At 38.3% G+C, this 15,614-nt stretch overlaps 1 protein-coding gene across 1 annotated transcript; it reads right to left on the bottom strand.

The window, feature by feature from the left end:
* Positions 1-8,724: 8,724 nt before the first annotated feature.
* LOC149835358 (uncharacterized) lies at positions 8,725-11,190 on the bottom strand. Its single transcript, XM_090008421.1, has 5 exons — positions 11,059-11,190; positions 10,766-10,928; positions 9,537-9,595; positions 9,413-9,443; positions 8,725-9,258 (listed from the first exon to the last, which is right to left on the bottom strand). The coding sequence occupies exons 2-5, from the start codon at positions 10,892-10,894 to the stop codon at positions 8,872-8,874; spliced, it is 606 nt and encodes a 201-aa protein (XP_089864547.1). The 5' UTR covers positions 10,895-10,928; positions 11,059-11,190; the 3' UTR covers positions 8,725-8,871.
* Positions 11,191-15,614: the final 4,424 nt, after the last annotated feature.

Raw genomic sequence — 15,614 nt, 5'->3', positions numbered from 1 at the left:
TATTTTTCAAAAAAACTGTGAACTCACATCTCATACTTGTATTGAGTTCGGGTTCGGGTTCGGGTTCCGGATCTGGCCCACGCCATAGTGATATGTCATTCCATTTTTTTCTTTCTTTTTTTTTTGACAGAGAAAGCTGGATTAGGCCGACCCCTACCAGTTATACAACCATACCATTTGGGGTTCGAACTTGCAATGTCCCAACACAAAGTGACGTGCACTGACTGCTTCTGTCATACAAGCGTAGCCCCAGTTGGTAATTCATTTCTTTCTTGGGAAACATTGCATTGAATACCAATCTGTGAGTGGATTTATTTTGAAGGCCATTGAGCATTTGATCTCGCTGGGGACTTTGCCCCGTTACCCAGCCAAAGTTGAAGAGAAGAGAAGAGTACCACCGAGGTGGTATCCCATGTGGTAAGCCGGGGTCTGGTCCAGGTTCGAAACCCTCTGCCACATGGAGCTTAAGAGATAGCCCGTAGGGGTCTGCCTAACCCCAGCTTGCCTTTCAAAAAAACAAAGTTGTAGCAGAGTCCTTCAATCGGTGATCTCTCTCTCTCTCTTTAAAATGTTGTGAGCCATAAGGCCAGATGTGAATTTTTGTCATTTTCTTTTCCTGCCTGAAATGGGCTTTTTTTTATTGCTATTTTTATTTTTTGAAAATTTGTTTTGTTTTATTTTATTTTATTAAAAAGGGTGAATCGGGGGGCACCTTTTGAAGCATTTGTCTTTTTTTTTCGTTTTTTCTTCATAGTATTGTCATTATTGTCATTTTATTGGTTCTCTCTCTCCATACTTCAAATGCTTTGTTTATATTTAAGAAAAAAAATGCCTAAAAATCGTATAAGGTACTAAAATATTTTTAAAGATTTTTCTTTTATATATATATATGTGTGTGTGTGTGTATTTGTGGGAGAGAGAAATTTATATTTCAAATGAATATACTCCTTAAAAAATGTTTTCGTATTTATGAAACATATGTTTGTTATTATTTTTTGATAAAATTAAATTAAAACTGTGACTAGCCCAAATCATCAAGTTGACTCACCCAAGTTACCGAGTCAGGTTTGGCCGAACTGATATCGAGTTCGGAGAATGCCAACCATGACCAAAATCATATCTTGTGTAGAGCCCATTTGGATATCAAATATTTGCAAAGAAATCCTTAATTTGTTATGTAGTTCGAAGTGATTTAATGAAGCATTTAGGTACATGCTTTGAGCTAAATAAGATGATCCAAATCTTTTATAGAAAATAGTTTTTTGATAAAAATATTGTTGTCTAGACATTCCTTTGCAGGGTGGGGTGCCATATTGATCATGACCATGTAGTCTAGAACCGTTAGACCCCATGATATTCACTTCTTTTTAGTGAATTTTATTTGAACATTGCTTCAAAAACAATCAAATACAAAAAAGAAATACATCTAATACAAAAATAAATTTATAAAAAATGAGTTAGTACAAAACCTTAAAAATTATTGTAAATATTATTTTCACTATTCAAAAACACAACCAAACTTACCCTAAATCTAATGATACTTTTTCCCTACCTACCATCGTAACTCATCAAATTCACAATGTTGGGAGGTTTTAAGTTTGAATCCCAATGGTAAATGGTCGCATAACTGGTAGGAGTCTCAGTCAAAAAAAAAAACTTATGTCCAACTTCAAGGCTTTTAACTTTTAAGCCACCTAACCCCTGCTGTGCGGAGGCCTCAGTAGACAAGAGCATTATATCAAACGGTTCTAGAGCATTATATCTACACTGGATGCTGTATTTTAAATTTTTACAAGGTCTGCCGTCCCATTTCCTGCAAACGACACCCAAATTTGAACCAACATTAATTGGGTTTGAATTTGTTGTGAGTACAGTATTTATTGCAGACCCATATGGGTCATTGGTTTGGACGTATATTGGTTTGGTGCAAGCAGGTCTGGTCAATCTAAAGTTAAGCTTCTTACTGGTTAGTTTAGGTTCTAGACTCTAGTTGGATGTAAATTAGGTTGTCTTTATAATGGTTTCCGTTAAAGTCATTTAGTTATAAATTGATTTGGGTCTTTAAATAAGTAATGTTTGGTTTTTTCGGGTAAGTGGGTGGAACTTGACTATGAAATTTCACAAATTTAAGGGTGAAAAACTTGATCAAGATAATGAAAATATTTTTATTTAACTTCAAATATTAGGTATGTGTAGATTCATATAGGGTTTAAACTGGTTCAAGTATAAATTTATTCAGTTTCTTTAGTTTTGTATATTTGGTATATCTCATCGCCCTAACTTCTTTTGCAGCTTCATGCTGTTTTTAATAAAATCAATTTTCATCTCTTCTCAAAAAAAAAAAAAAAGTGGGTTTGAGTTATGGATCCTACTTGACTCATGACTTTGTAAAGATTGGATCGGGTCAGGTCAAGTTGCATCATCTCTCTCTCTCCCTCTTGGCTTGGATCAGGTTTACTGATCCGTTAAACTTTGAGAAAACAAGAATTGATATTTTTTATATAAATGCTTTAATCAGTTTCATATTGGATCTAATTATGAATGTCTATCAAAAAATTATGGATTTTAGCTCCAAATATAGATCTCAAACTGGATCCAAGCATGAAAAAAATTGTTTAAATTTTGGATAATTTGAGAAAAAAATAGGAATTCTTAAATTTTCATATACAAATGCAAAAACCATAAATAAAAAATAAATAAATTATAAAACCCTAAAATGCAAGAAAACAAATCATAAATAAACCAAAAAACCCTTAAACTACAAAAAAAATAAAGTATAAATAAGCCATAAAATCAAAGAAACCATAAATAAACCATAATAAAAATATTAAAAAAAATCCTTAGTTCAAACCCTAATAAAAGAAAATCAAAGAAAAGGAGCCCTAATCAAAATAACTATAAAAAACTCTAATTTAAATTTTTTTATTCAAAATCTTAATAAAAAAAGTAATCAAATAAAAGAAAATCCCTAATCAAATTAAATATCAAAAGTCATAATTAGAGATATTTGATTCAAAGCCCTGATAAAAAATAAAAGAAAAACCCAAATCAAACTAAATTAAAAAAAAAATCCTAATTAAAAAAATTTGATTTAAAGCCCTAATTAAAGAATTTTTTTTATTCAGATCCATAATCAAAACTTTAATCAAATCCCTACTCAAAAAAGAAGAAGAAAGAGGGAGAGAGAGAGAGAGAGACCCGGGTGTCGTTGATGAAGGCCTCGTCGCCTGGCCACAGCACCAGGGTGTGTGTGAGAGAGAGCGAGAGAGAGCAGGGTGTCATGGTCGACTGTCAGTGTCCTCTCTAGTCATCGGTGTACTCACCAACCACCAATGTCCTCTCCGTCGGTGGTCTCGCCCGACCAATGCACAGGGGTCAAAGAGAGGGAGGGTCAGGGTTAGACCTCTCCCCCCTCTGCTCGATTTGTTTTAGTCATTCTCATGTTCTGTTTTCAACGTAATAGGGGGTGGAATGGTTGGATCAACAAAATATGGATGCGACAAATGGCCTTTCGTGCATCCGTTGCGTCCATCGTTTATTAGATCTCTTGTTTCCAGCAGTCACGTCGTCTAAAATCAATTGTGGGATCGGGGATCAAACAAGTTCCAATGGAACAGGGGGACAGAACGACCTTGGCCACCCATCAACATAAAAACAAAGCCTCCCCCCCCCCTCCCTTATCCTCTTGACTCCATATCTCCCCCCACTGTGATCCTAGACTGACGACAACTCTCAGGCAAATCTCTCTCTCTCTCTCTCTCTCTCTCTCTCTCTCTCTCTCTCTCTCTCTCTCTCTCTCTCTCTATATATATATATATATATATATATATATATATATATATATATATATATATATATAAGAACACACAAATTTTGATCTAGTCATTTTATGTCAGAGGTCACCTACCAAAATCTAGTGTTTTGTCTTGTTTCAAAGTTAACTTCAAGTATAATTTTAGTCTCTAAAATGACATTCTCAAGGTTTTTGTCTGAAAGAAAAATTAAACTAGAAGTTTTTATCTTTTCAACAAACCCAAAATCACGTTAAATCGATATGAGAATAGAAAGTTTTGACCAAAATAAGTGACATAAGTTTTACTTTGAGCAAATTTTTAACTTTATCGAATTTAGTTTCACTTAAGTTGAATTAAAGTTGAGGATGTTAGATTTTCAACGCATTAAAAAACACCTCAAAGTGACATCCAAATAAAAAGTTAAGGCTGAACTAAGTTGACTTGTCGAGCCTGATTTTCATTATTACTTTTTGAATTGTCGTTATTACTCTTATAACGACAATTTAATGTGTTGTTATATCTTTTTTTTTTGTTATTTCAAGTGTCATCATATTCCATCCCCACCTTATGTCGTTATATCCATTTGTCATTAAATCTCACCCAATTGTCGTTAAATCTTTTTTAATTCTGTAATGTTATTTCATGTCAGCAGCAAAATGCAAGTCCCAACCCGTCTTTGTGCCTTTTTTACAGCCCAAGATGTCTCCCTCAATAACACTCTTAAAACCAAGATTCTACCCCTAAATCACCTCCGTTAGATCTAATCTCAACCGATATTTCGAATTTCAGTTTTCACATCCTAAAGACTTAAAATCAATGGCAATTAAACTAAACTCACGTTGTCGTAGTGTTCCAATATATCTATAAATCGGGATCTATTCTTCGTTTTATCTATCCTCCATGCATATAATCAATAAATATGATAAGTAGTTATATAGAGAAATAGTTAATGAAATTGGTTGTTCATATAAGATTCTTTGTCATGATATGATCCATCTTGAAGTTGTTTCTATTGATTCCTTTTCTTTATTCATAGACGTATATCTCCCACAAGACAGTATATTATCCATTACCTGCTATTTATGATATTCTATTTATAAATTATGCAATTCCTCCTTCCATGATGCCTTTTTGAATAACATGACAGTAGTCCATTAGTTAATGTATACGGGACAACCCATGTTATAAGATTTTAGAACAAGTAATTGGTGTTAAGCCTAGTAAAGACTCTGTGTAATCCATGGCATGTATCATCCTTTTCATCACACAATACACACATTTAGCAGTCTTTTTTTTTCGATTATAACCCAAAGAAACCGCAGCAGACATGAAGACCTGGTCACGCTGGCTTAGCCTGTCATACCTACCGTCGTCATGCCGGCGGCGTAAAACTCTGAGGCTAGGACTCCCGTCTCCGGGGTCTATGCTGAGCATCGGCTTGTGTTCAGGGGTGACGCCCGTGGGAATCAAACCGACTGCCCGTCTAGCGGGCAAGGCCCCACCCCAATACGCCAACCCCCCTTGGGGCGCACTTAGCAGTCTTTTGACAGTCTACTATTCCAGGTGTTAATATCTCACTGGTATCAGAAGATTGACTCAATAATGATCACACACAATTTCAAAAAAATTACTGTACTTTTTGGTGGACATCATCCTTTAAATATCCAGACTTTTTTGGATCATACTATCAAACACCAAGATCAAAATCTATGCCATATTCTGCATACAAAAGATATTTGTGCATAAATATAATCCCTTTGAGGTAATGTACAAAATTGACTAAGGTCCTTGAACTGTTACTTGTACATCTATGTATACCTATATTAGTATCTATCATCTATAATAATTGTCGAAGTTTATTGAAGAACTTATTCACTTCACATTTAATTACAGATCCCATGTTTGAGTTATTGTTAGGAGGCATCTTATTTCCATTGTTTTTTGATGCATACACAATAAATGGCATGTATATGAGATAACAATAACAAAGTGTTATCAATGTTAAAGGGTAATATGAACACATTGCGGCCTTTTACTCAACAACTGCTTAGGAATCATGGATGAACAAATAAAGGTAGAATTCGGTTGTTGCTACTGGATAAAGTAGACAGAGATTTACCGTTGATAGGCCTTCCCTCCTTTTCCTTCTGTAGAATCAAAGCCACTAGATTCCTTTAGCAGCCTGCTATGTGAAGTGGTGCACGACATATAGATTGGCACTGGACTCTCATTTCATTCTCTTTCTGTGACTTTTCTGTTAATTCTACTGTCCACCGTTTGCTTTTTCTTCAATTTGTCATAAAAGAAATTAGGAATTAGTGTCAAGCTTAAGAATCAAGATTTACATTAGCACCATCTAATGATGATTTAGAAACATCCCACATCTTTTCACAGAAATTGCTATCAACTTCAACCCATGTTTTTCAGTCACAGCCATGTACTGCTATTCCAGATCATTGGAGATCATCTTATGATTTTGAGGAATCACAGATAGAAGTAAGAGATGATTGAGATCATCACATGTATTAAAAGGCTTCTAAGACAAGAATATCCACTAGTGGAAGATAAAGCATACACAGTTACAACTCTTTGAGCTGTGAGTTTTTGTGCTCATTGATATGCCTCTAACCTTGAAATCACAAAAAAACATGTCTATAGTCCTCTCTGTAAATCCATATCCGACATGCAGTCCTCAATTACACCCATATTTTCATTGGATAAGTTACTGATGCAGTTATACATGGTATGTGTTTTGCGTGAGTGATACATGGATTTCTTTTATCGTGTGACAAAGATGCACAATGCAAGGGATGCTCAAGGTGGTTAGTAGAAAAAAATCTGTCAAGAACATAACACCATTATTACTTATTAGGATTAACTTACATTCAAGGAGAGTACAGGAAAATGAGAATGTGATTGAATGCAAATATTACTGTCAATGGGAAGATAAAGTGAAAGCGCGGTCATTACAGCTGATCCAGTGAGAAGGCTTTCTAGTTTTCCTTTTAGAGGACGGAAGCTGAGTGTTAGGTTATGCATGAGCTTCCCCTTGTTGAGGATTTGATCAACATAATTCTTTGGTTGTGCTTCTCATATGCGATCAGTACATCATTGACAAGTTAGCATGAACATGGACATCAGAGTAGCAGTAGGGAAAACAGGCCATCAAGCAAAGGAATCAAAGGTTTCTTTTGGTGAAAGTAGCGAGTTCTAGAGTCATTATGTGGTGAACAATTATAAGAGTCAGCTTTAAAATAACTAGAAAGTGAAAATCCAGTTCCCTTCAGCATTTAGCTGCTGTTAATGCCCTTCACTTGATGCTCTTAGCCTCTTAGGCCACACGTGCTACTCTTTAGTTTCTCTGCCTTTTGTATGATTCAACAGGATTGGCTCCAACTTCTTTGTGGGAAAAAAGAAAAAGACATCCCATTTGTCATCCACATGAAGCAAACCAGGTGAATCTACTCTAGGAAATGAGAATCTGGGTGATTGGTTTCTCATGTAGAGAAGTGCATATTTTTGGAATAGCATGAAAAAGTTCTGCTTTTTCAGTTTGCAGTGAAAAGACTGAGGTGTGAACCGAACAGGATAGCCTTTCTAGACTAAGATGCATTTTTGCACCAGCCTCTTTTGCGTTTCTTGTTTACGCGAGTGTGTGGATGTGGGGGCGGTTTATTCATTTTCACACCATGCTCTTTTGCATGTCTCTGGTTTGTTGGATCTACAGTGTGGATGTGGGCAGCTAATACAGGAAATTTTCAAACACATCACTTACAACTCAGTACCATTCGTCTAAGAAAGCCCTTGAGGCTTGGCGAACCCATTCCCATCACCCATTTTCCTTCCATGTCTTCCATCTCTTTGCATAATGAGTCTCGTAATGGAGGCAGCGATGGGCCAAGTAGAATTTGATGGCTTGATCAGTACAATTGGAGCATCATAATTGAACAGGTTTCTTGTCTATTCTCCATCTTGCCGATTGATTACTTGCACTGCCTCATTCTTGTTTCCGACACTACAAGGGTCAATTTGCACTTGGACTATCAAAATGGCAAAAAAAAGGTGATTACTTGCACTGCCTAATTCCAAGTTCTTGGACGGATATGGATGCCCGACACTGATGGCACATGATAGTTGATACACATCATTTTCCTAGTTAGCCTCTGTCTGGAAACTGGTAGCTGGGATGGTAATTTATGCTCTTGTCAATGGTGGTAATTTATCCACTTGGCAATGGATGTTTGGAAACTGGTAGCTGGGATAATTTTAAGACATTTGAGAGAGGAAGCGAGAGAACCTTCCCTTTACATTAGCACTAAAGATTGGATTTGGTAACTACCACCTTATAGAGGCTGGACTTCTCCAAATGCTTGTGAGGTTAAAAAGTAAAAATGATGGAACAGAGATAATCGAGATTCGAGTCTCGACTCTGTTGTTATGATGTTTAACAAATTGTGTAATGTCTACATTATAAGATACCAGCAAAACCGATACCTGTGTTTTAGCACTTTCCAATTTATCCTTCACATTCATCTATTACCTTTTTCGAATTTAACTTTCACATTCTTCTATTTCCTTATTGCTTTATGTTGGAAAAAATAAAAAGACCAACCATAAAAAAAAGGAATAAAAAGATCAGCTTCCCATATGTCGTCAGTCAGCGTATAACTGATCATTCCATAACCAAGGCCCTGTTAGAAACAAAAGCCTATAGTGTGGTCCTGGAAGACCACTTGAACAGGGAACTTCAGTTCAAGGTTCAACCTCCCCACCAATAGCAACATAAAAATGATTAAAGACGATGTAAGGCAGAAAAAAAAAAACTTAAGAAATCAAAATATACCAACCAACTCTAGGGAATCAGTACCACGCCAGCCCATAACATGAACCTCATGCTACGAAATCATAATAAAAAGGCTTACCACAACCATTGAAAGCTAAACGAGACTCCATTTCATAAATAAAGGAAAACCACCAAAAATGTATTTATATGACTACCATGTCCACAACAAGGCAATTCATCCACTATGTTCTACCCTGAAAAAACACAATCAAAAGTCCAAAAACCAACATTTGGTTACTTTCTCTTTTTTGCAGGAGGTTCTGGTATCTCTTCATCCTCTTCCTCGTCATCTTCTTCCCCATCATCGTCATCATCATCATCATCATCGTCATCATCATCGTCGTCGTCATCATCATCATCTTCATCTTCATCTTCATCATCTTCGTCATCATTGCCACCCTCTCCATTTGCTTCAACGACATCCTCTGGATCCTCGTCGCCCTGGTTGTTATTGTCATCCCCAGATGCATCTTCCTCATCACCTTCACCATCATCATCCTGCTCATCACCGTCTTCATCTTCGTCTTCATCCTCATCATCGTCTGTGTCTCCATCATCTTTGCTCTCAGGAGGAACTTGGTTGGAGTCTGGAGTAACTCCATCTCCAATGTATCTCCTATCCTGCATTTATAAATCAGCAACGAATTGAAGTGTAAAGCTCAACATGGAATTCAACTGAAAGAGGTGTCTGTCTTGACTTATTGACTCCTTGACCGACTTAGATCAAGCATTAATGACTAGACCATAGATTCTGAAGAGTGTTCAAGACACTTGCCTTCAATCCAACTGTGGCGGAGTCGTCATACCTGCAAGGAGAGAAACAGGGCAAAATAAACCAAAACTTCCAATCCCATCATGCCAGAATGAGAAGAAAGAGAACCTAAAAACAGCTATCTTACCCTTGGTTGGTGCCACCCGTATGATCCAGGAAGCTTATTCCATTGAACAGAGAGCCCATCTGAGGGGGAAAGTTTATGTAGTTGTATCATCAATGAAACAAATAAAGCAAGGTTATAGCTAACGTATATCACTGAAAATACAGGCATCAATCATGGTCTGGCGTACTCCATCCTACATCCAATTTGACACAAACCCTTCTTAACAGTACAGCACCGGAAAAGTTAACCCAAACGACTGCTCTCTCTCTCTCTCTCTCTCTCTCTCTCTCTCTCTCTCTCTCTCTCTCTCTCTCTCTCTCTCTCTGTGTGTGTGTGTGTGTGTGTGACACCGATCCTCAACTTGTAGCCCCACAAAATCTGAGAAGGGAAAGAGAGGTACAGAAACCCAAGTCTCCCGTAGACTCAAAAGGGATAGTTGATGATAAAACCAACTGGACTTCGCATTTGACTACTAAACTTGAACAGTGCACATGATGAATTTGCGAAAGAAAACATGGGAAGCAAACAAAAACTACCCTAATTCCGCTAGTCCCATTAGCCTTCACAAAAGAACTGAGAAAAGCTGACGGACTTTCTCTTCACAACCTACTGCAGGTTCACGCTAAAGAGAAACAATAACTTCGAAAGAAAGAAAAAAAACCCAAGAATTCCTCTACATTCACAAACACCAGAGCCGAATATAAGCCCTAAGCACTACAGCAATAAAGCACCTCACAAGCTAAAAAACAGACACATGTAAACACGCGAACATAACCAACCCTACTGCCTAAAAGAACAGAGAAGAAAAATCTCTGCACAGAAACCCTAGACCCAAAAAATAGAATAAGAATTATAGAAAGAGAAGAAACCCCAACTTTGGAATCCATGGTGTCCAGAAAAACCCTAGGCACCCACCGAAAAGAGGAAAACTTCTTGAAAAGTTCAAATAGCTTTAACACAACACCCTAAGTTCCTAACACCAACATAAAAATCAATAGCAATGGTAATGATGAAACAGAACAGGATCATTCTTTTTCCCCCCTCACTCCGCAAACGAAAATCCTATCTTTAGCAACACTTACCGCGAAAATACATACAATCAAAACCAAAAACTGCAAAAAAAAAAACCCTAAACAGTAGAAACCCAACCACAAATTCCACCCCTTCATCTAAAGCAGAAACTCTGCAGTAAAAATAGACAATAAATAAACACAATCAAGAGAAGCACAAGGCAGAAGAGAGGAAATTACCGCTAGGGAGAGGTAAAGTGACCTCTGGGCGACAGCCATCGTCTCTAAAACGACGGCCTCCATCAGCGAAGCTGCCATCTGCCTGAGAGCAACTGCTTCCACGGAATAGGAATCCCCCGCGACTTCCATCTCCAAAAAAAAAAACAGAGAAAACCCCAAAAATCTAGGGAAAAAAGGGGATAAGGACAACGGAAAACTCGAGGCAAAAGAAAACCCAAAAACCAAGAAAAAACGAAGAAATCCAGAAAAAGAAACCATTAAAAAAAACAACAAGAGAAGAAGAAAAAACGTACCTTGGAGAAGAGAAAAAGTGGTAGGGTTGGCAGAAAGAGAAGAAGGAGGGCTAGGAGATGCAGTAGGTGAGAGAGAGGAGGGATGCCATGAGAGAGAGAGAGAGAGAGGGTTAGGGTTTAAGCGGGTAGAAGGGAACTAGGGTTTGGGGATTCGGCCTCGATCGGTATTAGGGCGTGCGTGTGCTCGAACGTGTGTGAGGTACGTGTAAAGCCCCACTCAAGGAAACCGGATGAGCCAAGGGCGCTAGAGCACGGGTTTGAGTTTGACACGAGTTAGGGTTAGGTTGGCCGCTTCAGAATCTTTCCCAGCATCTCATTAGGGTTTGCTTCTTCTCTTTTTTGTTTTTTTTTTTAAATGATTTTTTTTTTTTTTAGGGGTGGTTGAAATAATTGGCCATTGTTACTGTGGGGACCACTGATACTCGACCACTGATAATATTATGGTGTATAGTGATAATTGTATGAAAAAATGAACTAATTAATGACAGTAACAATGTATTCGGTAAAAATTAATACATCCGTACACCCTTCCCACTGTTTTTTTCTTTATAGGCAGACCCCAACCCGATATCTCTTAAGCCTCATGCGTCAGAGGGATTTGAACCTGGGCCTTCAGCTTGGTACACCCTTCGGCAGTAGTATACCTTCCCACTGTTTTTTCTTTCTAATTTTTAGGAATTCTTTTGGTGAGGGTGATTACTAGGAAAACAAAAATTAGGGTTTCATATATTCATTTGTTGGAGTTGGAGGGCTTTGTTGGTGGGTATCGAGGGTGGGCAATGGGCCTAGCCCCACGATGGGCAAAGCTGCTCTTCGTGTGCCGGGTTTGGACGAAGGCTTTAGGCTTGAGCCTGATAGGTGTTGAGTCCAAATCTAGCCGGTTATATACGTGGGCCAGGCTTGGGGATGGCTCGATGGGCTTGAGTTATTTATTAATTTTTTATAATATAAAAAAAAATTAATTATTGCTTAATTAATTAGTTACATTAATTTTATGAAAAAATAAAAAATAATAATTAATTGAGTGAATGAGAAGTTGGAAACTTGTTCATTATTACTATTTACAAATGGATTTGGGTCGGGTTGAGCAATGGGTTACTCTTCAAACCCGAGCCCATTAAAAATAGAGTCAAAACCTGACCAACTAATAAACGAGTCAAGTCATCTTTGGGCCCAGCCACACTTAAAGCGGGACGACCGAGCTCTAAATGGGCGGCCCACCCCTAATCACTATTGAGGTTGGGTATAGGGTTAGCATTTTTATATTCTCTCCAAGAAACGTATAAGGGAGATCATTATGATCACGAGAGAGCCAATCCGTTGCATGAGTGGGCCAAAGGTATCTCTTGGTAAAAGCATATTTGTTGGGGAAAAAAACAAAAAACCCAGTGATAGGGGTGTCAACAGGTCGGGTTTTGTTCGAACCCAGGTGGTACCCGACTTTGACTCGGTTTTTGGGTATGGTAACGGGTCCGAACCCTAATTTAATCGGGTCCATTATAAGAAAAAACATGCCCAGACCGGATAAAAACTATATTTTTTAGCATCTTTACATTGAAAAATGCGGGCCTTAATCAGAACTCAGGTCACGTATAAAATTTCACAAACTATGCCCAGGTACATATATTATAATATCGGACCTTCAGGTCCGAACTCAGGTCCTAATCCGGTCTTAATATTTATCACCATACCTTCACCTTGACCCTATAGGGTTTGGTTCGGGTCGTGTCTGGATAAACCAGACCCGTTGACACCCCTACTTACCGATTTTAATTATTATAAAAGATTTACTTAAGAAACCACCCAAACATGTTACTTCTCGCTGATAAAAAAGTCATTACTTGGTGCAATGGTAAAGTGTTCGAACTACCAATGGGGGCTTTACTTGTCTGGTAAGAGCAGCTAGTGCACGTCACCTTGTGTTGGGACGTTGCAGGTTCAAAACCCAATGATAGAGTTGTACACCTGGTAGGATCTGCTTAACCCCGACTTGACCTTCAAAATAAAAGTGCTCCAACTGTCAACATGCCTGGTGGCAGCTTCTTGTATAAGGTTTGGATCACCATGACTGGCTTCTCAGCTGTCCATTTGAGATGCAATAGATGCCATTTATCTTTTTTTTAATAGGCAAGCTGGGGGTTAGTCAGACCCTCACCAGTCATGCAACATATCATTGGGTTTTGAACTTGCAACGTTCAACACAAGGTGACTTACACTAACAGCTCCTACCAAACAAGGGGAGCCCGGTTGGTGCTCGATGCCATTTATCTGGAACATGAGCGGCTCTGAAAATTTTAGATCATTTAATAACACCGTTTATGATTACCAACGGGGGCTCTGCTTGTCTGGTAGGAGATGCTAGTTCACGTCATCTTGTATTAAGACGGTGCAAGTTCAAATCCCAATGGTATCCTTTTATAACTGGTTGGGGTCTGCCTAAACCCCAACTTGCCTTTCAAAACATAAACAAAATAAACAATGTTTATGATTGTTACTAGGGGTGTCCACGGTTTGGGTTTGTTAATACATGGAGCCCAGCCGGGTAGTTTGTGAAATTTTATATCAGACCCGGACCTGACCCGAGTTTCAATTAAGACCCACAAATTTTCATTGTAAAAATGACAAAAAATATTATTTTACTGGGTATGGCCGGGGTATGGTTGATGTAGTTTTTATCGGGTCTGGGTATGGTTTCTCTTATAGTGGATCCAATTAGACCCTGGTCTGAACCGGACACCATACCCAAAAATTGGGGCCAACTCTGGTTCCACCAGGGTCCCAACCAAACCGGACCCGTTGACACCCATAATTATTACCCTCTAGTTCTCAAATCCTTTCAATAAGCTGTCACTTCTTTTCACATATCTTCCTAGCAATAATAGCATATCGACAATAATGTAAAAATTATGTTCATGTTCTTGCATTATGTAAAGTGACCAAGCCTAACAGATACACGCTACCCATTGAAAGTATCAAGGGATGTTACTAAGGAATACCTATTGTTTATTTTGTTGTTTTTCATAAGGAAGATATATCTACATATATACCATGGATAACTCTCTCTTCTTTTCTTTTTTTATGTAAGCTAAACCTTACTATCTATGTTTTTGTGAAACAATCACTGATACCCTGTTCAGGTGTTATCGAAGCAAAATTCTTCTTTTTTTCTACTTTATTCCATAAGGGCCACTCAGCCAACTGATTTGTCAACAAATACTTGTATGCATGTAGATATGCGCACATGCATGAGAGAGAGAGAGAGAGAGTTATTATCTATTAGGGAAATTTTTAAATACCCCTAAAACTTTTTGGTATAATTCATGTGCACATCAAAATTTGAGAGTTTGCAAATTCACAGCAAAATTTTTACTTGGGTAAGCACTAAGTCACATTTTGAAGTTACTATTTTACCCCTGTAACATCTTGAACAAAGTTTGATGTCAACGGGTGTATTCAATGCATGGTTGAATTTCTCCCCCAGTTTGACTTGGGTCATCATTGGAGAGGTGGCATTTGACCTTAGCATAGAGGGAGGTGATGCGAGGGAGAGGTTGGTGCAAACAGTCTTGGCCTGGAGGCGGGCAACGAGGGGGAGGCTGGCCTCTAGAGTCGGGAGTTGGTGGTGGAGAGGGCCAACTCGAGGGACTCAGCGTCGACGAGGGTGAAATCCTTATAGGGGGAGTAGCAGATGTCCTCGATCTTGGCCTCCTTGGCGCGGCGAACCGGCAGAGGAGGTCATCGGGCTTCCTAGTGGCGAAGGCCTTGTGGACGAGTGGGCCGAGATCGTATCCATTACAGATCGATTGATTTAGGACTTGATTTTTTGGGTATAAAATCATAAGGTTGTGCTATAAATGGGTCGGGTTATTGTTATATTGACTGGTTTTAGGGTTGTCAACGGGTCGGGTACCCAACCCATCAAGGTAATACCCAAACCCGACCAAATAATAAACGAAAGGTCTGGGCTTTTTTTGGGTCATAAAAATGGAATCCTAAACCATAACCCACATAATTTCATAATTTTTTTATATTAAACATACATATACAAAATACTCAAGTTGAGTCAAGTATTCGGCAAAAATGATAGGACGGGTCAGTTGCCTGACAAAAATCATGTCTCAAACCCGACCCACATATTGCTTGGGTCAGCGTTTTTTCATTCCCATACTTGGGAGTTCGGGTTTGGGTTGGGTTGGGTCGGGTACCCAATACAAACTTGACTCATTGATAGCCGGGGAAGTTAGACTTAGTTATGTAGGCCGAAAAGTTTGAGGGTATTTGAAAATTTCCCTAAAAGTAAATTTATGAAATTATACAGGTTTGAGTTAGAGATTCCATTTTTGTGATCCGAAAAAACCCGCAATCAACAATTTGTTATTTGGTTGGGTTCGGGTATACGTTGATGGGTACAGTACCCGTTGACATCCCTAAACCCAAACAACATTGCAATGACCTCAGTGTTTGAAAACTTAAAACTTCATGTGTACCAAACATGGATCTGGTTGTGCCATCAATGGGCCAAGTCATTATTGAGTTGATTGGCTTGCTGGATTTTT

The sequence above is a fragment of the Nuphar pumila genome, chromosome 6, assembly GCF_984573655.1.
Source record: "Nuphar pumila chromosome 6, dmNupPumi1.hap1.1, whole genome shotgun sequence".
NCBI lineage: Eukaryota > Viridiplantae > Streptophyta > Magnoliopsida > Nymphaeales > Nymphaeaceae > Nuphar > Nuphar pumila.
The sequence above is the reverse complement of the archived record's forward strand: the minus strand, read 5'-3'. Positions and strand labels throughout refer to the sequence as shown.

What these genes read in the sequence shown, in the direction of transcription:
- LOC149835358 (XM_090008421.1), bottom strand. Translation starts at nt 10,894, where the DNA reads ATGGAAGTCGCGGGGGATTCCTATTCCGTGGAAGCAGTTGCTCTCAGG. An exon ending in CACTTTACCTCTCCCTAGCG is followed by an intron (nt 9,596 to 10,765) that starts GTAATTTCCTCT and finishes TTTCCCCCTCAG; the next exon opens with ATGGGCTCTCTGTTCAATGG. An exon ending in CCGCCACAGTTGGATTGAAG is followed by an intron (nt 9,259 to 9,412) that starts GCAAGTGTCTTG and finishes TTATAAATGCAG; the next exon opens with GATAGGAGATACATTGGAGA.